Raw genomic sequence first — 23,301 nt, 5'->3', positions numbered from 1 at the left:
GGTGGGCTTCTCCAAAGATGCACTGCTAACATCTCGCCTAGAAGGCTTTGAACCCATTCAGAGTTTTAACTCTTCCTTAACTTGCAGCTACAACACCTTTCCAGAGTAAACAGGGGAACAGACACAGATACAATGTATCATATTTAATAAGGTGCTATCCAGTTCACCCTACAGCTTGTTATTACCACATTGAACCTACTTTGTGGGATCTCCACTCAGATAGGTTGGGTTGCTACTGCAGATGAACTATTGATGGGTTTCAGTCCCATCCCCTCTCTGGATTTTAGGACTAAAGACTTATCTAGTCCTTTCGTTAATGAATCAGCTGTGTTCTCTTTGGATCCAACATAGTCCACAGCAACCACTAACTGAGACACCAGTTCCCTTACAAATTTTATTCTGACTTGGATGTGTCTCCTCTGCTTTTGGTTATATTTTGTGCTTTTAATCTTTGCAATTGTGGCCATATTGTCACAATGCACAGATATCGCAGGAATTGGCTTGCACATTAAAGGAAGTTCCTCAAGAAGTCCCTTTAACCATTCAGCTTCCAATCCTGTAACATCTAAAGCACAAAGTTCAGCCTCAAAAGTAGACCGAGACAAGATGGTCTGCTTTACTGATCTCCAGGCGACTGCGCCGCCACCCAAGGTAAATACATACCCTGTCACGCCATAACTGCCAGAGTTCATGGCTATCCAGCTTGCATCACTATATCCCTCAAGAGCCGCAGGGAATCTCTTGTAATGCAAACTCAAGGAAATAGTTCCTTTCAGGTATCTAAGTACCCTGTCCAATGCCTTCCAATGAGTGCGATTTGGACAACTTGTGTATCTACTTAATTTTTTCACGGAGAACGAAATATCCGGTCTCGTGCAATTTGCAAGATACATCAAACTTCCAATAATCTGAGAATACCTCAATTGAGACACAGGAACACCAGTCGTATTCTTATGAAGAGGGATAGAAGGGTCATATGGAGTTGCTACAGATCTCCCTTGGTTATAACCAAATTTCACAAGTACTTTCTCGACAAAGTGAGATTGAGAAATGGTTAACCCTTCAGCTGAACGAGTCAGCTTTAAGCCTAAGATCACGCTTGCAACACCCATATTCTTCATATCAAACTTACTACTAAGAAACGACTTTGTCTCATTAACAATTCCCATATTGGAACCAAACAGTAGAATATCATCTACATATAGGCATAAAATAATACAACCATCACTTTTAACTTTACAATAAACACACTTATCAGATTCATTGACAACAAAGCCAAATGATAATATAATATTATCAAACTTCTCATGCCATTGTTTAGGGGCTTGTTTTAGTCCATATAATGATTTAACAAGTCTACAAACTTTATCTTCATTACCAGGAGCCACATAACCCTCAGGTTGATCCATATAGATCTCTTCTTCAAGATCGCCATGCAAGAAAGCGGTCTTCACGTCCATTTGATGGACCGAGAGATCATAAATGGAAGCCAGTGCAATAAGCACTCTAATAGTGGTCATCCGGGTAATCGGAGAATAGGTATCGAAATAGTCTATTCCCTCCTTTTGTTTGAACCCCTTGGCAACCAGTCTTGCCTTGTACTTGTCAATGGATCCATCTGGTTTCAACTTCTTCTTAAAGATCCATTTGCACCCAATTGTGGAACTACCACGAGGGAGGTCAACCAGTTCCCAAGTACCATTAGAGATAATGGAGTCCATTTCACTCTTGATGGCATCTTTCCAATGCTTTGCTTCAGGTGAAGCCATTGCATCTCGAAAAGTGGGAGGATCATCTTCGATAAGGTAAGTGATAAAGTCACTTCCCAAATCCTTGGTAATCCTTGGTCTCTTGCTCCTTCTAGGTTCAACCACTTCCTCAGACTCATTGGGTCTAGGATGGGAACGAGATGGTTCTACCCCCACATCTGTCATCCTTTCCACATGTTCGGGAATGGAACCAGAAGTTGAAGGTATATCTAAAGAAGACAGATTCTGAGGTACACCAACTTTCATGGGAAATACATCCTCAAAGAATGTAGCTTCTCGAAGCTCTACAATAGAGTTAACATCTATGCCAGATATCTCAGACTTAATTACTAAGAACTTGTAGGCATAGTTGTTCTCTACATAACCCAAAAAGACAGCATCTACTGTTTTAGGACCGCTTCTTCCTATTGTGCTCTGGGACAAGTACCTTAGCAAGACACCCCCACACTTTAAGGTATTTTAAGCTAGCTTTCCTATTTCTCCAGAGTTCGAAAGGGCTACTATCCTTATGCTTCTGAGGTACTCTATTCAGAATATGACAAGCCGTATTCAGAGCATCCCCCCACATATAGTTAGGTAATCCAGAACTCCCAAGTAGAGTATTTATCATGTCAGTTAGGGTTCTATTCTTTCTTTCTGCAATCCCATTGGATTGAGGAGAATATGGAGCAGTAAACTCATGAACTATTCCAACAGATTTGCAATATTCATCGAGTTTATTAGAGGTATATTCTCCTCCTCTATCAGACCTCAATCTTTTAAGTTTTCTACCAGTTTGTGTTTCTGCTTCATTCTTAAAGTTAAGAAACTTATCAAAAGCTTCATCTTTTGATTTTAGCAGATACACATAACAGTATTTAGTGCTATCATCTATAAAAGTGATAAAATACTTTTTATGATTTCTAGTTAACACTCCATTAAACTCACAGATATCTGTATGCACCAGATCCAATATTTCAGAATCTCTAACAATCGTATGGAATGATTTCCTACATTGTTTTGCTTGCACACAAATTTCACATTTTTTAGTTTTATCAATGGAATGTTCAGGAATCATTTTCAAGTTCATCATGCGTTTCACAGAGTTGAAATTCACATGACCTAATCTATTATGCCATAAGTCAGATGATTCTATGTTATAAGCAACATTGGACAATGAGTCAAAAGAAACATCATTTTCTAATTTATCACTGCAAACATGTTCAACACGAAGTTTGAATAAACCATCATCTAAATACCCCTTGCCAATAAAAGTTTCAGAATGTAAAATAACAACTTTATTACATTTAAAGTTAAATTCATAACCCTCTCTAACAAGACATGAACCACTTAGAATGTTCCTTCTAACTACAGGCACATGGTGCACTCTGTGTAAAGATAGAACATGTCCTGAAGGAAACTTCAGATCCACGCATCCAAGCCCTGACACCTTTGCAGCCGTTGAATTGCCCATAGTCACGGATCTGCCTGCAGCAGCCTGGTATGATACAAAGACAGACTTATCAGCACAGACGTGCACATTAGCCCCAGTGTCAACCAACCACTCAGTTGGCTCATAAACGTGATAGATTTGTGGGTTAACAGAAACATACCCAGTACTGGTCCCAACGACCTCAGTCACCATGTTGACTTGAGGCATTCCTTCTGTGGTCCCATGAGCTTTGACTTTCTTGGAAGGACATTCCTTAGCCCAGTGCCCAACCTGCCCACAGTTCCAGCAAGGTTTGTTCTTTGCCTTTTTCTGGATTTTGGCCTTAGGTTTAAACTGGTTTTTCATTGCAGATTTCGATTTTTGTCCTTTGCCCTTAAAAGCTCCGGTCATCATGTTCACCTTAGGCGGTTCAGTTGACATTACGATCTGTTTCTGGCTCCTATGCTCCTCTTCAATGGCAATGGCTACCATAAGATCATCTAGAGAAATTTTCCCTCTACGGTGCTTGAGAGACATACCGAAGTCTACCCAAGACTTAGAAAATTTCTCTATGATGGTCATAACCTGAAACTTCTCAGGAAGTTTCATTTCAGACTCAGCCAAACTATGGAGCAGTAGCAGAAACTCGTGTGCCTGCTCAGTGACCGACTTGCCTTCTACCATCTGATATTTCAGAAACTTGGCAATGGAGTACTTTTCAAGACCTTGGTCTTCGGTATTGTACTTCTTGTCAAGTTGATCCCATAAACCCTTAGCAGTGGTAGACGAAGAACAGTACACATCGAACAATGTGTTGGACAGAGCCAACAGTATGCAACCACGGCATATACTGTCCTTTTCTTTCCACTCTACAGCCGCAGTGACTGCAGCAGGGTCAGGGTTCGTATCAGACACCGAAGGGCAGTCGACTTCCAGAACATTCAACAGCCCTATCGTAGTGAACCAGATCTTCATGCGTTGCTGCCAACGCTTGAAGTTCTGTCCGGCAAACTTTTCTGGCATACCGGACATGTCCACTTTTGGTACAAACGCAGAAGACGACGACATGCTTAGAATCTTCTCTAAGAATGTTGGATCATTTTTCAGATCACACAGTTTCACAATCGTCATCATGATATAAAACAAGAAATAGAACAGTGTAAATAACATGATTAACAGGCGACCGAAACAGTAACAGGGAGCAAGCATGGCATTTTCCGCATCAGACCAAAATCCAGACGACAGCATAAGATTAAACAGATGCATAGAACATAAAGAAAACAACAGGAACATGTTTAGTTTATGTATTAGGCTAAGGCGTACGAAAGTACTCCCCTTAGAGAAGATTCGCCCCCACATACTGTGCAAATCAGGGTCTGGCGTCCATCCCCCAGGATACAATAGCCACGACGAACCGAACGGTGCACTTCGACGGATCGTCCTTCGAAAACAGCCTCTTCGAACCAAGGTTGCAGAACAACCCCTTTCGAGATAACTCACAGGAAAGAGAGAGACAGGGAAAATGGGAAATCGCAGAGCTCCAGAAATTCGATCTATCAGTCTCTTCCTAACCCCAGCCCTCACCACGCTTTTATAACCCACGAACGGTTATGAAACGTGGAAGGACCCGTTACGGATTCTGAGGAGACGTGATCCGTTAACGGTCTTCGAAAGATCGAGACCCGTTACGGAATCCGAAGCGTCATAACGGGCACGAAATACGAGGAGTCGTGACCCGTTATCCATTCCCATAACCCGTTACCGAATTCAAAGAAACTTTGGGTAAAAAGATACTTGTCTTGATTGGATATGGCCCTAAAGTGCCAATTACCCGAACTGACCCGACCCGGCTTGGCACAGCACGACACGACACGGCGGGCGGGCGCGCGCGCGCGCGTGTGTGTGTGGTGGTCATCCCACTCCCTTGTTCTCAGGAACAAGTGTATGAGTTCACTAGTTGCTTATAAAGCCCTCAGAAAACTCAAGCAAAAGCAATATGGGACTATTCCACCTCATCAAGACCTCTATCTCTAAACAACCCATTTCTTCTTTGAATTTCTCTCCCTTCTTTCTTACACCTAACACTAAAAACTCTAAAATACCATGATGATGCTTTATCATGAAATGCAATATATAAGAAAATTCATATAACTTGAATTTTCAGTTGAAAGCACTAGCTGGAAAAATCATCTTTTGAAAATTAATCGAAATACTTTTGATGATTCAAATCAGTAAAAGGAACTGCAAAGTGTTTAAAAATTTGTGAGCTGAAAATGGTGAAAAACAAAGTTGCAATCGTTTGTAGCAACATCATTCAGAGCAAAACAAAGTCTGCATATTGCTGGAAAAAGATTTTCATGTATATATACAAGACTACGTACATTAGATGAGATGCCAGATGAAGTCCATAACGCTCCTGTAAAAGCGGAAAAAGACTGGTACATGGTGTTTCAACCACAGGTAAGAAAGAAAAAATAAAACTTACTAGAATTAAGAGGAGTTTCTTCCTATTCTACAAGAGGGAATAAGTTCAGTTTGTTATGAGTGCTTCGAAGGTGATGTTGATCTAGTCGAGCTACTGTTTCCAAATGGGCTTAATTTGCCAAACTTCCACGATAAAGAGCTTAAAAACTTGTTAGGGCTTGATCTCGCGAGGTCTTGTCTCATGCAAGCATGTTCCCTTTCTAAGTCATTTAGTCTCATTCTCATACGTGCAAGCTCTAGTTTTAGCTCCTGGTTTTCTCGTCTTAATGATGCATAGTTATCACGAGGAGACATTGCAACACCAAAGAAACTGCCACTAATTTGTCGAGACTGATACAACATACTCTGGTCTTCATCTGGGTGAGCAGCATATAAGGCATTGTGGAACTTTAACTGCTCAAAGTAAAGGACTTGAACAACTGATTGCACAGGAAGGCGCTCATTCTGTGCTGCATGTGCACCTGCTTCAGGTGATAACTTCTTGAAATCAATCAGTTTACAGAGTTTTTTCCGCTCCAAGTCAGACAATGCTGGGTGAACCTGCAGCAGGAAACATGAGTTTGCTACTGTATAGATAGTACTGCAGATTGAAAACTGTCACAAAAGTGCATGTGTGGGTATGGGCGTGAAGGGTGTGATACGCCAGTTTCAAAAAAAATGGGTGCGGGGGTGTGGATATATATGCGGGGGTGTGGATATATATATATATATATATATATATATATATATATATATATATATATATATGTGTGTGTGTGTGTGTGTGTGTGTATAATATAGATAATAAAACTGGACTTGGTTAGGGACAACGGAGTCCAGGGACAGAAATGTACCCCTGTGTAGTTGACCACACCTGACACTGCAGAAGCCATGTCTAAGTGTCGTGCTCACACCGACATGAGTGTGACACTGGTGTGTTGCCCTTTTAGAAGTGTCCATGTTACATAGATTGAAAACCAACTTAGGAAGAAAGATCACCTTCCAAAACAGTGGGATGATAAAAAAACTATAAGGTAAACAAGCATATTCGCCAGTCATTTAAAAGTATAATAGAAGTTTTTCATAGTTGGAAGTGGGAATGTGGTCTAGTATAGTTTTTCTTAGCTATGATTTAGTCCTATCATGAGCCAAAATCCTATGTTGAAGCTATGTTGCAGCCTGAGTGGCAGAAGGCTATGTCTGAAGAGTTGGACATAGGGGGTTGCACATGAGCCGAGCTTGAGCCGAGCTCGAGCCGAGCTTGAGCCGAGCTTGGGCCAGAAATACATATGCTCGAACTCGGCTCAAGCTTAGAGTCGAGCTTGAACAACACTGTCCAGGCTCGGCTCGATTCCGAGCTCGAGCCGAGCTTGACTATATTAAAAAAAAAAATTTAAATTTTTAAGGGGCAGAACTTGAACCCACCACCTCATACAAGGAGGGTACAAGGCCTCCCCATTAGGTTAGGTCATCTTTTTCTAATAAAAAGGACTGAAAAAAGTATAAAAGGTAGGCCATCCTTTTCTGATACAAAGAACAGAAATAAAGGTAAACATGTTAAGTGCAAAGCTACATTGTCAGAACAACTTTAATCACTTTTTGATAAAAAGCAATAACACTACCCATTAAGGCAAAAATCATTTTTTGTATCGCATGGCATACAAATAAGGCATAACCAATATGCATGCATGTGGACTATTTATATTTTTTCATATTCATCAGTCATTTAAAAATATAATAGAAGTTTTTCATAGTTGGAAGTGGGAATGTGGACTAGTATATTTTTTCATGGCAAGATACCAAGGCGTAACCAATATGCATGCATGAATAAAACAGAAGAAACATGGTCATTGTTGTGTTTCCGACCACTTATAAGACAAAAAACATGGCCATTGTTGTTTTTGCAGAGCACTCGTGTTACAACACAAATGGTAATTTTTACATGTTCAGATTTCTTAAATATGGCTTCATAGACAAGTACCATGCTTAATATATATCACTAGACATAACTAAGATGGAAAACTTATAAACTATTATAAGACAGTTTTTAATTCATTTCATGAAGAAAAGGGAAAGGGTAACAAACAGATTTTACTTTAAGGTAGATATCAATGGCTCGATACAGTCCATCATCTACTAAACGTGTATGTGATGGTAAAGCCTCGGCAATTGCCATGAATTTGAGAAGCTTGAGGTTTGCATCTGGAGCAATCTCTGCAAGGTAACTGTCCACTAGCTTTGATACTTTGAAAACTGCAGTTTGAGAGGGAGAATGTGGCCCATCAGATCCACAAAAAGCGCCATCATCCAAATCATCATCACTGTTATCTTGCTGCAAAAAATTCACCACAATCCTATGCACAGTGTCAACATCAAACATTGTATCTCCAGCATGCCTAAACAATGGGATAAGGAGATCATCTAGAGTGACCATATCCAGTTGTGATGCAATCCTCCTCTCAAGGTCGAGCCTGCAAGCGATTGAGCATTCTAACATGACTGCAGTTCGCAGAAGCCCAAAAAGAAAGCTTATTGGAACAGCTTGTTTCTCCACAGGTAGCAGACTTGTGATTGTCTCCACTAATATTATCTGTTTAGATTCAATTGAACCCATAAAATCAATCTTTGGTTGGTTGCATGCATTCCAAAAGTTAGTCTTTTTAGTCAACACTTTCTGAGCATAGTTCACAAGAGATGCACCAATACTGTCAGGATGAAGACCTCGATACCGCATTGCCAATATAACTTTCTGATACATGTCAAGACATAGTACAGAAAGATCTTCAATCCACCAATCTCTGGAACCATTTTTAGCCTGTTTATTAGTATGCAGCCGCCCAGAGCTGCTATACTCTAATCTGGAGAAGCTAGAAGCTATCTGTTCTGTGCATGCTATGGATGCTATTGCATCAGTGCATTTGCTGACAATTCTCAACTCCTCAGCTAGTGGAAGCAGGTAATCACATTGTCGTAAAACTTCAACAGACTTCTCGAGGCTTTTGCAAACCACTCCATCCATGTAAGCTTCTGCACGAGATGCAAGATTTTCCATAGCGTACTCTTCAGTCATTTCAAGGTACTCAGACACACAACATAGTTGTGCTACATTGGATGGTGTGATCTCAAAGTTAATACTGTAGCAAAATTTTGCTGCCAACTCAAAAGATTCAGTTCCTCCTGGTAAATTAAGCAACTCCAGCCTCAAAATATCAGAATCCTTGAGCTCTGCAGCTAACTTTCTGAATCTGCCACTTCGAGAGACAAGAGGGAACTCCAATTTCCAAAGAAGCATCATCAGATAAACTGAAAAATTCAACAGAAACCAAAAGGGAAACAGAACAAAAAAAGAAATAAAGAAGAAAAAGGGATTGGTGGATGTAACAGATTATGAGTGCATAATGATATTGGATATGGTGAAAATTAGGATCCAGAAGTTATAGCGTAAATGGATATCTTTAGATATGATAGTAAGTGCATAACACGCTATTAAAGCTAGAACACAGGAACATGCTGGACTATGGCTGAGATGGAGCAGATTTACACTCAAATCATCATAATCACTTTATACATATTTTAAAATTATAAACTAAGGCAACTTAATGCAATATGTCTTCATCAAGTTAAAGCATATTAGTTTGAAATGACAACTTCTCAATCAAATTTGATGCCAAAGAGTTCTCATAAATTTTTGTAAACTTGATTTATCATTTTTTTCCCTGGCATACATAATGCTTGAAAAATTTGTGTTCAACCATATACATGTTTTTTCACTGTTAACTGTATCCGCTTAATGGTTAACTGAGGTAGTGGTAATTAGAATGTTTTTAACATTTGTTTATTAGTGGTGTCACTATCCTGAATTGTATGCTTTGTGAATTAAATTATTTATATACTTCGAATGATTGGGATTTGGCAGAAATGCAGTCAAGTGGTAATACATACTTCACTCAAAGGAAAAAACATACACCAATATACACCATACAAATCAGTACAAATAACAAAATTTAAAAATCAAGACATTTACCTTGTGCAAGGCAAAGCTTCCTCCATTCACTTCAACAGTGATATCACTTGGCATATCAGGAAATATCCTGTAAAAAATGTCCGGATAATAATGTTAACCAAATAAAATGGAGTTTTATAATCATTTTATGTGCCACATATGCAGACTCAGCTAGAAAAAGGATCACATTAAAGTGAAAAAATGGTTTCAGAAGTTTAATTCCACTAAAAGTAAACAACCAAGAAATAGCAAATCTAGTGTGGTTAAGACACTCATCCATAAAAGGAAACAAAAGATAAATCAAACAGTTAGAAAGAGTCTATCCATGTATGCAGCGTATAAACCATGTACACAGTTGCAACATTTTGGAGGTTTATATGCACTTCTTACATCATAATCCACAATGTTCAATTTTCATGCATACGTGAAAATTCTTCCCTGAAAGCTAAAATGGACTTATGTTTCCTGATTGTCTTGGTCCTAGCTGTAATATCACACATTTCTATACTTAGTCATTTTTAAATTTTGTCAAAAATTTGGCTGTCTGGGAGAGAAAACGTTTGAGGCTCGATTTTTAAACTATGTCTTTGGGTCAGGGCTTGGCCCAGGTTCCATCGATAAGGTCATGACGAGCCCATCGAAGCGCGATAAAGAGTTTTATTTTTGAATTTTAAATTCAAGCAAAATTTGAGCGAAATTCGGGTTATTTTTAGGTGAAATTTGGAATTTGATATTTGTGTAATATGTCGTTGGATGCGTCTCAAAATTCTGAGTGTAATGATATTTTACTTTCTTGAATTCGAGTTCCAGTTGGCCCGAAAATCACATTATCGAATTTTATTTAATTAATTATTAAATAATTAATTATTAAATTAAAATTTATTAATTCCAAAAATTTGGTTTAGGGCTGAGTAAGACTTCTTAAAAGAGTCCTCCTACTTACCTAAGAAGTATTAAGAGAGAGTTTTAAAAGAATTGGAAAGTTTTAAAAAAGTCATGGAAATTTCTAAATTTTTGGAAACTAGAGAGAGAGAGTTTCACATTTAGAAAACTCTCCTCCAGCCCTTTTAGAGAGGGCTGGAGAAGAGGGGGGGGGGGGGGGGGGGGGGACGTCACCCCCTCTCACTCTTTTTATATAAAAAAAAGAAGGGAAAGGAAAGAAAGAAAAGAGAAGAGAGGGAGAAGAGAGAGAAAGAGAGGAAGGGACGAAAATAGAGGAAAAGAGAGGAAGGAGGAAGAAGAATAAAGAGGAGCCCTCTTCTCCAACCGTCTGATATTTTTTACCGTTGATTTTAATTCTTCTCGATTCACACAAAGGTACAGGTTCCTCTTTTGATTTCGAATGAGAAAAAGAGTACAAATTCGTTTTTCATGGAATATTTTAGTGAAATCTAGTGAGAAAAGAGTAAATATTGATATTCACTCTAAGATCCATAGTTGACGCTAAAGTTTTTCCCTTTTTCAAAATCTATTTCAAAAATAAAACTGCATATGCGTGTATTCACAAATGCGTTTTTACATATATGTATATATATACATATCTAAATACCTTAATGTGCTATTGATACATGGAGTTGGACCGATCTGCCATGTGTTTAACGTGAGCAGATCTGGTCCATATCTTGGGTGTGTAGTTTTGAAAAGAAACGAAAAGCAATGCAATCTGTTTCGTTAAAAGAAAATTCCTGTTTACACTAATGGTTATGTGAAATAGAAAAAAAATAATCTGTCTGCTACATTTATAATGCAGTCTTGCTTGAGTGCATATTAATGCCTGATTTGAATCTATATTTATAAGTGTACAGGGTTTTCTAAAAATCTGGGTTTTCTAAAAGCCCAGCCCCTCTACTGCTGGCTGGGCAATCAGCCCTGTCAGCTGGGTAGGTTGGGCTGGGTGTTTCAAAAAAAAAAACAAGGGGCTTTCCTTTGGATTATCCCCAAAAAAAAATATTGTGAACAATGACCTGGCTAATTTTGGTATCTGACATTTTATGGTTGTTCATCTCATAATAAAGTTGCTATGTTAGGTGGACATATGACACTTTTCATCACCTTACAGTATGATGGTGGATCATCTTAACTGTTGAACAAATTCTTGCTTTTATTGTTGATCTCGAAGAACATACATAATTTCATGGTGGTTGTTCCCATAGTAGTGCTACACCAAGTATGTGTGAAAACCTTACATGACTGTTTCTTTGCACATTATTTTGTTACTGACTGCTTATGCCCTCATCCTGGGCAAGCTCAAGGGAATGGAATTACCAAACAAATTTGGATCACTGGTCTCATTCATCTGGACTCCAATTATGAGATGCTGGCATAGTTGTTAACATGAAAGTATTTTTGCTTTTACAATGGACTTCATGCTGGAAAGAAAAAGGATTTTATGTTATTAAGATCAAATGTTCTTTTCATGGTGATGATCTATGTAGAAAATTTCCTGGACATGCTTTTAAAACATGTATTACAATCTATTCTATTTCTTGGATATTTTTATATCCTTTGTCACCTGTACCTTTATACTGATTTCATCATGATGAATGAATGAGGTGCACAGTCTCATCCTGGGCCTTTCAGTACCCTGTCAGGCCCAGCCGACTGGGTGATGGCCTGGGTATGTTAAAAAAAAAAAAATTATATCACTGGAGCAGGCCGGATCCTGTTGGCCACCCGCTCCCTGCCTTGGGCCTACAGGTCCCAACCGAGTGGGGCACGGCTGGGGATGCAACTTATTTCCTAGAAAAAAAAAGGAAGAGTATATATATATATATATGTTTATATATATATATATATATATATATACCTTGTGATGTATCTAATTTTTTTTAGATTTTAACTGAGTGTGTGCATTTTGAGTTGAGCACATGCCGAAAATGGAAATGCCTTATTCACATGTTCTAGCTTGACATGACATGGTTTAGTATTATGTTACTTCCAGGTTGTTATCAATGCATGTGCAAACCTAGAGTGAATGGGTTTGGCATCGTCATAAGACTTTCAACTTATGTCGTAAATATGCACTTTGAATCTCATTTATATTGTGAATGTGATTTTTCACTTGCCTTGATGGGATATGATATAAGTATAATGTTATTATGAAGTTGGTTTCCAATGTTTGAGTATACATGAAATTATGTGGGTTTACATGTATATAGTTGCATGAATGTCCACAGGTAGAAGAATGCATTGACATGAATATGTGCATTAAGTGAATGCGTGCACTTGTCATAAGTATATGAATTGCATAAAAGCATATGCAAAAATGACCACACTTAAACACTTGCACATGGATGGTGAACACATGCATATGATTATGGTGGCTCATGCACATTATCAAATTGGTATGAATGATTGTGCATTTGGAAACATGTTAACATCATTGTATATATTGCATATCGTTATAATTTTTGCATATGATGCATCGATGATCGGAATGAATTATCGTGGGCCTCCAGCTTTAATTTTGCTCATCTTTATTTATTGTAAATGCATCACAAAAATCATATAAATAGTTTGCATTGTATTGCACTGTTCTATGCTTTTCCGCGAGCGGTGGTCTTGTGATGGTTCTTGCAAGGGAATATGCGGGCTTTTGCCTTTTTTTGCATGCTGAATTGCAAATTAAAGAAATGGATTAATAATAATAAAATAAAAATATAAGAACAATGTAATATACGTTCTGAGATCTCCCATCAGAAGAATGAGAATCTTAGAGTTTTGGTTTTGGGTGACCATAAGGATACAAAAACTTCGTGTGCACTATTTGATTATCCTTGAACACGATATTGAGATTCTTTCTCCTGACCACGGTTTTAGGGAGAGTCCGTCACTTTACTTGGGGGTGGTGCGTAGACACAACTGTTGTTTTGGTATAGCAAGAAAGTGACACTATTAGATATGGAGGTCCTTAGTGTCCCGACATTAAATGTGAAGGTCTAATGTTCCGAGGGTGATTCGGTCAAGGACTAAGTTTGGAACCTAGTAATAAAATACAACTTGTGTGCTAAGTTACCATGAGAACCCTACTTGACCTCTGAAAATTCTACTTGTTTGGTATATCCGCGAGCAACAATAATTAAAAAGAGAAACTTAAATTGTGTGCATTTAATAGGGACATGCATATGAAAGAATACCCTAATAAAAGATAATAATTTATTCATGCATATGCATAGAAATCATGCATATTTCTGCTAAACATTAGATCATGTATATTTACTTTTCTCTTAGTTACGATATATGTGTGATTGCATGATGTATGCTCTTTATTGCATGAATACTTATTCTCCTCTTGTTTAACACTTGTTCCCTGTTACATAAATGTTTGCTTAAAATATGAATTTGTTATAAATGCAATTCTTCTAAAATATTGCATGAATCTTATCTGTTTCCTCTAAAATATATACATAGAATTTCTCGAAGTTCTGACACCCCTAGTTTTATAGTTTTTCGCAACCGTAGGGGATCAGTGAAGTGACTTGTTTTTGTGAGAGCTACAAGTGCTACACGTTTGCTAGACAGTTTCATAGATGGACAACGTAGCTCAACTTTCCTTTACTTTTGCTTTACATTAAATTGTTCATGCACTCTGACTTATGTAATTGTCTCGAGACCATTATTTCTTAATAAAATTTGGATCGTTATGGTGTAAATGATAAATGTAAGATTCTTGGTGGTTTGTTTGGTTATCCAACTGTGAGTGGAACTGTAAAGGCTCCGGGTCTCTGAAAATATTTTCGTAATTGGTTTAAAAAAAAATCTGCATTTTTAAGAGGTATGAGTTGGGGTCGTTACATTAGCAACACACACACATATAAAGTTCCCATTTGCACAAAATGCTCACACGTACATGCATCATGAGGAGCTTTAGTATTAGTGAACTAAGACAAGATTCTTGGGGCTTTGTACATCAAGAATGCATGAAATAAGTGAGCACTGAGGGTAGAATTGAGCTGAGGACATGGTCATGTTTCAGTGGGAGCATAATTTAACATCACGATATCTTAAGGAAATGTACTGAAAGAACTGCTACTGAATTATGGGTCTAAGATGCAAGAGACTGATTGTCATCCCAAAGGGACGGTCATTACTCTGAGAATGACATCATATATGATCCACATGGAATAGTGTTAATTTATAACCCTCAATAAGAGAATATTATCTTCACAAACACTTCTACCATAACTAAATTGTAAAAGGTGGTCTTTCACATTATGTCTATCTGTTAAGGCATTTGTAGTCACTTGATTTTGGTTTTTACGTAGGGGACAGAGTTGAGATTAAAGAATGCAGTTTCCTGGAAAATCACACACCATTCAGTCTCTTAATGTTTAATAGGACAGTAGAACTAGATTTTGGCTGTAGGATTTTTTTCTCAGCAATCTGAACCTCACTCCCCAGTAATCGAATTGAGTGTTTCTGCACTTTTCCCTTTGTTGATTTTATTTAGTTATAGTTGTGTGTGACATTCATACATATACATGACATCACCAAAGAGAAAAGAGAAAATGAAAAGAAGATGAAATTATTCATCATAAGATTAGAAGTGGAACAGGTCCTAATCCATAGGCTTACTAGGCTTTCTGCAATTATACTGCTATTGAGCAAGACTTGACATAGCATTTGTTTTATTGCTAAGCTGAGTAACTTCTGCATGATCACAAATCTTAGAGGGTTGTTCCATGAATAGAAAACAGTAAATCATGACTTAAAAGATATGTGAAGACAAAACTGTAACAATTTTGGAGCACTTGCTAAGGATGGAAAACCTTGTTATAAGGAGTGAGCAATTATTATTGAATACACAACTATCACAAGATTAACTGATATGGGTTTTGTCCACCATTTGTATCTTTCTTTTCTAACTATACATTGATTTTTGCATCCACTAGATGATAACATGAACACAATTTATAAGAGAAAAGAATCTCCGCTCTGAGAGCAAATCTCCCACATATACAATTGAAAGTGACCACAATGCCTACATGTATATGATATAAGATTACCATTAGGACTTCATCAAGGAAAGACATAGGAAGATACAGATTAATTTTGTCAACTTCCAATTAGATGAACCTTGTCCCAGTTTGAATCAACAGTCGCTCAGAAAAAAAGTTAGAAAATTAGAAAAAAGGCATCTACGATATGATTTAGAAAAACAAGATGGAAAATCTAAGCCATGGTTGTCAAGGAAATTGGCTTGTAAATAGCAACCTTGATCAGGCGCTCACATTAGAAAAAAAAAATCCAACAAAAAAACCTGGTAGTAGTAACAAGAGGAAAATTTACCAAACACTCCAAATTTAGGGCTTTGCCAAAAGAGACAAACGAGCAGAAAGAAGACCAAATTTAAAATCAATAATAGACATAGCAGATGGTAAACATGTCACAAAGAACCTGTTTCCCTTTGATTTGAATGGCAGGTCTATTCAACAAAAGAATGTCTCTAAAAGGGCACACATGGTAGAAAAAAAAGGCATTCATTTAAGGATGTATTTGCATTTTCTTGAAATTCATCTTTGACCAATCACAAAGCCAATTATACACCCTTTTGAGAAGAAACACTAAGGATCCATATCCAAATAAAAGAAATTAGAAAATCTTGATTTGCATTTTGCAAATGTGACTATCTGAATGGAACAATGATTAACCAAAGAATAAAGAATATTGAAGAAGAGAAGCAGTAAGCTTTGGACAGAAAGGTCAATCCATATCATTATATAAAGGATGACCATTCATCAGCAAGGGTGATCATCGGGCTGGCTACCCAACGGGCTGTCGGGTACCTGGTCCGTAACGGGTTGGGCTTAGGTTGCAAAATGCAGTCCAGGCCCGAATGAACTCGGAGTGGGCCTAGCCCGGTTAAATAATCGGGCTCCATTCAGGCTGGTCCCATGTGTAAAATACATGGGGCCCAACAATCCCATTCTGAGTTCAGTCCGAGCCCAATTATAATCGGGTCAGGCCAGGCTCATGACAAGATGTGGATCGGGCCTATCGGGCTCTTATTGGGCCCTAAACGGGCTAGGCCAGGCTGGCCCGATGGCCACCCCTCTTCATCAATGAACACATCTAGGGATGGCAGTGGACCGGGGGAAAGCGGAGCCCCGCCTCGCCCTGTTTGGACCAGGGATGAAGGGCATGAAACGGGGATGGAGGCGGGGATGAAGGTTAAAATCCATCCCCGTGCGGGGATGGACTTATGCTTTCCCCCGCCCCGCCCCATCCCCGTCTTGATCCCCGCCTTGCCCTGCCCCATCCCCAATCCTTCTAAGGGATGACACTAAACCGAGGGGAAATGGGGCCCCGCCTCGCCCCCTTTTGGAAGGGGGATAGAGGACATGAAACAGGGATGGAGGCGGGGGTGGAGGTTAAAATCTATCCCCGTGCGGGGATGGAGGTTCAGATTTTGAGATGGGGGGGGATGGAGACCTTTTCCCCCGCCCTTCCCCGGTCCATTGCCATCCCTAAACACATTGTAGAAATTCACTAAAATGCTCTAATGCTATAATAAAGCCATACTTTATATTTAAACCTGAGCATGTATGTGCAAAGATTTAGTAGAAGTATATTCACTTTGTGTTCTCTTGCAACAAAATTTGCTCTCTGACCTTTGGTTTTTAACCTTTTGTAACACCCTTAAAAAGTAAAATATGCACATCAACCCCACTATACAGCTGCCAACTGAAAAAGGACAAAATATCATTGTGGGAAAAAGATGGCATCACCTCCATCATTCTCAAGAGATCCATATACTACGATCTATTAACTGTTTTTTTAAGAATATTAGAAAATTAAATTCAAGTCTGAACATGACGGCTTGAATATACCCTTGTCAACTTTCTCATGAACAAAATGGCAGTCAATATGAATGTGTTATATGTGCTCATAAATTCAATACTAGCGACAGCATATATGGCTTGCATGATTATCATAATAAAGAGCAACTGTTAGTGATACTTTAACACCTAATTCATTGAAAGCTATAGCTCTTCATAAGCCTCAAGTGCCATTGATCTATGCTCCGTTTTTGAAACTTGAACTCAATACTACATTTTTGCCTTATTTAAAAAACTAGATTTCCTCTAATAAATCCACAATAGGTCTTCGATCATTGAAATGGGTATTCCCAATCTGCAACAATGCAAGTTTAAAACTTGAACTTCCTTTACTTGACTTCTCCTCAAGTAAACATGGCTTTCATATGAACGATAGTTGGAGCATGCAAGTGTTGTCTTAAGACATTCATAACATAGGCTTAATGGTTTTGATATAAGATTTTTCATATCTTTCTTTGTCTTCACAAAGTTTACAGTATTGCTACATAGGTGTATCAATAAGCTGATGCACTAACATTCAAGTCCTCATTACAAAATCAATCACATATTCTTCGATGAAATATCACAATGATCTCAAGAAAATGCCCCAAATCTTCTATAGTGAACACTTTAAGCATTGCTTTAGTCTTCAGTGTGAAAAGCACCCTTAGACTGAGTTTTCTGAACTTGATACCACTATCCCATTGCCCAAAATCATTGATATGCTAAATTTTCAATTCATATAACAAAAATTGACTCCCTTTTAAACAAAAGAATCCAATGTTCAAGACTGTCATAGGAATTCCAATGACCACATAGAAGTTGGTATTATCATGGGAAAAAAGCTACGTCCATGATTTAAATCCAAAAAAAAAAAGAGTAACAAATGGATGGATAGTGTCTAGAGGTTCCCCTATATGCGACAACCACATCTAAGACTCAAATTTGGATGGATAGTGTCTAGAGGTCAACACATGGGATAGGCTAAAGCAATCAGAGTGATTATTCAGAAGACATCAGAAATTCCTAAAGAAGTAGGAAGGATTTTTCTGGTAATGAAAAAATGAAGCGGATCTCACAAGATATAAGTCAAATACTGTGAAATATGAATGATTACTTAGGTGTGGTGCTTTAATAAGGATCACATCTAAAAGAATCCCCTCAAAATTTTCAGTACGGCACAGATAAGCATTTCAAAATGCCCAAAAAATTTCTCAAAAAACAACAGGTCTTCTGCATTACATTCAGTAACCGCCTCCTTCAAAATTATTATCACATTAGATATTATTTTTATCTTTTAATTATCAGCTGGAAATTCTTTAATAATCTCTCCTCACCTCAGAACTCATTCATGAAGTGAGGATGCAAGAAGCCTAAGTAGAGGAAGCTGTATAAGCAAGCTAAGCTACATCACAATTAAATTTTCAACCAGAAAAGCAGACAGAAGATGTACTAAGAAAAGCCATCTTCGAGAGCATCACCACTCTGACATAAAATAAAGAACTCTTGCAAGTCAGCAATTGGTTTTTCCTACAAGTTATTCTGGCAAATAGTGATACCAACTATCAGAGACCAACTTTCATAAACTTTTTACAAATCTCAAAAATCATACAATCAACCATCAAACCCACAAACAAGGATCAAAATTCAGTATGATACCATTTATTTCCTCCAGACTGGCTGGAAAGGGCTTGCTGAGTGAGGAATTTCGACAGAGACCAGTCGTAATCCATTTGGGGTGATAAACAGAGAGACCCAGATCTCTCAAAAGCCAAACAGAGTTGGGGTGCTGAACCAAGAGTTGGTTGAGGCAAATGGTCGAATGGTTGGTGTGCAGGCCAAGGGAGGAGATCAAGGAAGAGGGTGGCGGTGGTGTCAAGTGATGGAAATAGTGGGTCATGTCTGTGGGGGTCGAGCACAAAAGAAGGCAGCAGCAGATGATGATGAGTTACAAGGAATCACTAGCAAAAGCAGGAGAATAGTGGAACTTCAAATGCCCACCAAAAAGACAAGCCTCAGAAATTCCCGGGAGTTCACTGGACCACTACATTAACGGTTGGGATGAAATAAAAAAAAGGAAGAGTATGGGATGGTAAGTGGGGGCAGTTGATTTTGGGAGGAATTACCACAAAGTGGCCTTAGTTTCTTAGTCATAGACAAGAATGATATTTTCTAGTAAAAGTAGGATTTTGGCATCTGGTTACAACTACTAGTTTTTTCCTGATATTTTGATGGAGGTAACACTAAGGTACATAAATATTGAGTGGAAGTCACCTTTTTCATAATTCTTTTTTTTGTTTAGTTATAGTACAATGGTTTGCTTAATGGAAAAAGGATTTTGAATCATTCGATGGTGATATTTAAGCATGTTATTTAAGGACATAATAAATCAACAACCTACCAAATCTTGACGAATAAAAAAAATCTTATTATTACATTGAAAATTCTGTGGTACTCTGTTTTTCTGGTCTTTTTTCCTCTGTTTTTAGTTGTGTTTTTTGCTTTTAAGTGTGATTGCTCATCACACCAAATCTGCTGCCTCGTTTTTTCAATCTGTATCAATACAGTCATTGTATGTTTCTCTAAAAAAAAAAACTGTGGGGGTGGTAACTAGGGGTGTCAAGGGGTCGGGTTTGGTTTGAGGTGGAACCATACTTGCACCAGATTTTTGGATATGGTATCTCGGAAGCAGGTTTAATTGGATCTACTATAAGAAAAACCGTATTCGAACCCAATAAGAACTACATCAACCAAACCCGCCCAAACCATATCTTTTATCATTTTTACATTGAAAAATTGCGGGTCTTAATCGAAACTCGGGTCAGGTCTGGGTCTAGTATAAGATTTCACAAACTATATCTGGGTCCATGTATTAATCGGACCTTCGAGTTTGGACCCAAGTGTTAATCGGGTCTTCTTATTTATCACCATACTAGGACCTTATAGGGTTTGACTTGAGTCGGGTTCGGGTAAACTAGGCCCGTTGACACCCCTAGTTGTAAACTCTTGATTAACATAAATTATGTCTAAAAGCAAAAAGTAATTTTCGTTGTTTTGCATCATGGCTATCATATCCTATTTACTATTTTCATGTGTTAAAGTTGACTCCGACATCATTTTTCAGCTAATTTTAAAGCCATCTTTGCTTTCATGAATTGTGTGAACCATCAAATTTTTTATGGTTTTTGAAATTGAATCTTATAGGATATTAAATGTGATTAAACTCATCACAAATTATAATATAAAAATTACAGAAATTGCTTTTATCACATTAATATAAAGAAAAAACATGATACTTTAAAAACATCAGCAACATTTGTGGTATAAACTAGTAGAGTAACACACTATTCATGTTGGGAAGTGAGCGCGGTCAACACAGTGCAAGTGTTAATTAATAAGGCTATGCTTGGGAGCCGGTGTTGGTAGGAGATGAGAGGGGTGATGGGAGAAGAGATGATAACGGAGATGTGGTTGGAGTTTTTTTTTTTGAAAAGCAAACTGTGGTTAGGCAGATCCTACCAGTTGTACAAATATACCATTGGGTTTTGAACCTGCAACGTCCCAACACAAGGTGACCTGCACTAAGCTAATCCTACCAGACAAGCCCAGCCTCCGTTGGTGAGAGGAAGCTGGAGTTGTCAGCAGTATCCTTGTGAGAATATATTTGAAAGTGGTCAGTATCTTTCATAGATTTATAACAATTATTTGATCTAATAATTTTGATTAATTAGCTGTCATGAATTGTACTAGTGAATACTACAAATGAATGAGAGAAAGGTGGATAGGCAAACACGTACACGTCCCTCTCAGGTAGGATCAAGTGCAATGCCATTGTACACTTTTAGCGTGCTGCTGCTCCTAATCAACCTCCTCTTGGGTTGGGGTCGTCCGGGATCGTCTCCCTTGTTAATGCCGGTGACCCTGTACTGTGACAAAAAAAATAATGACACACGGCAAACACAAAGGCAGTTATATAAACAACAAAAGCATAGGAGAAGTGCTGCGTACCTGAGGCAGCCATTGATAGGCTGCTGTTGCTGGGAATCGAAGGTCGCTGGAGTAGAGGAAGACGAATTGGATTCTGATGATCGATCAAGCCAAGGAGATTTGTCTGCTCAACCGAGTTGCAGCCACCACAAGCGCAGGCTTTCGAATACTACCGGTGAGTCAACCTCTTCTCGCTTTAGTTTGCACACACACATTTTTTTGATAGATGATGCTTTTATGAAAGGGTTGCTCATGACACCCTTATATAGTGCATAGGGTGGAAACAGTTTGCGTAACCGTTCGCCCTTGATCTTATGCTAGTTTATCGGAAGAGATCATCTTAGATGTAGGAATGAATCCACATTGTAGATAACCACCACGTAAATCGTGGTGGTTAATCCAACATTCTCCCACTTGATCCGACAATAAACCCTTTAACCAGAAAACCTTATGGGAATAAATTGATGAATAGAATGGCCTTTTTATTCTAGTTTATAGGTCCTTAGTTGAATCTCTAATCCTTATGAGATTAACAACAAAAATAATGAGAATCAAGAACTGAAAGTGATCACTTTATTTATATGCATACATAAAAAAGAGTTTAACAAGCCCATCCTCATTACATGTTCGAAATATAATCCTGGTGCTAGCCCTTTAGTAAGAGGATCAGCGATCAGTGATCATCTCTTTGGCACCAATATTAACAATATGCACTAAATAATTCTCCGTCATTTCTTTAACAACACAATACTTCAATTTTATATGCTTATATGACGTATTACTTTTATTGTTGTTCGAAAAGGACACCTCATCTTCATTATCACAGCAGACCTTCAATGACTTTCCAATGGAATCAACTACCTTTAACTATGATATGAAGTTCTTTAACCATATAGCCTACGAGGCAGTCTCGTATAATGCTATGAATTCTGCCTCCATGGTGTAGGCAACAGTGGTCGTCTGTTTTTCACTCCTCCAAGAGATCGCGCCCCCCAGCAAGTAAGAAGACGTACCCAGTAGTAGACTTTCTACTATCAAGGCATCCTCCTAAGTCCACATCTGAGTAGTCAATGACCTCGAGGTGATCAACTTTATGATACGTCAACATATAGTCTTTTGTCCCTTGCAAGTACCAAAAGACTTTCTTGGCAGCCTTCGAATGGGGTAAACCTGGGTTAGACTGAAATCTGCCAAGCACCCCTACTGCAAAAGAAATATCTGATTAAAAAGCTACCAACAACTGATGCATATGGATAAGCATTCATCTGTGCTTTGTCAATATCATCCTGTGAACAATCCTTTGGCTCAACTTGTCACATTTTGATATGGGTGTTGAAATAGGAGAACAATTCTCCATCCCATATCGCTTTAACACCCTATCTATATAGAATCTTTGAGAGAGGCCTAGAAAATCTTTTGCTCTGTCTTGACAGATCTCAATGCCAAGAACATAAGCAACCTCACCCATATCTTTCATATCAAAATGTGATGCAAAAAACTGTTTTGTCTCTGAAAGCAACTTTATATCGTTGGTTGCAAGTAAAATGTCATCCACATACAACATCAATATAATGAACTTACTTCCACTTTTCTTAAGGTATATACATTGATCAATAATGTTTTCTGTAAACTCGAAAGTCACAATGACTTGGAAAAATTTAATATACCACTGTTGGGAGGCCTGTTTAAGTCCATATATTGATTTATTGAGCTTACAAACCAGACGACCATTTTCAAAGAAACCAAAAGGTTGATCCATATATACCTTTTCATTCAGATCCCCGTTGAGAAATATTGTTTTTACATCCATCTAGTGTAGCTTAAAGTCATAATGAGTTACAAGGACCAAAA

The 23,301-nt window shown here is 38.2% G+C and overlaps 1 protein-coding gene across 1 annotated transcript; it reads right to left on the bottom strand.

The window, feature by feature from the left end:
- Positions 1-5,518: 5,518 nt before the first annotated feature.
- On the bottom strand, positions 5,519-19,774 carry LOC149829746 (BTB/POZ domain-containing protein At5g48800-like). Its single transcript, XM_090015616.1, has 4 exons — positions 19,123-19,774; positions 9,668-9,734; positions 7,739-8,914; positions 5,519-6,204 (listed from the first exon to the last, which is right to left on the bottom strand). The coding sequence occupies exons 1-4, from the start codon at positions 19,194-19,196 to the stop codon at positions 5,719-5,721; spliced, it is 1,803 nt and encodes a 600-aa protein (XP_089871742.1). The 5' UTR covers positions 19,197-19,774; the 3' UTR covers positions 5,519-5,718.
- Between the last annotated feature and the right edge of the window lie 3,527 nt (positions 19,775-23,301).

This window comes from Nuphar pumila, chromosome 8 (genome assembly GCF_984573655.1).
Source record: "Nuphar pumila chromosome 8, dmNupPumi1.hap1.1, whole genome shotgun sequence".
In the NCBI taxonomy this organism is placed as follows: Eukaryota; Viridiplantae; Streptophyta; class Magnoliopsida; order Nymphaeales; family Nymphaeaceae; genus Nuphar; species Nuphar pumila.
This window is presented reverse-complemented; position numbering and strand designations above follow the sequence as displayed.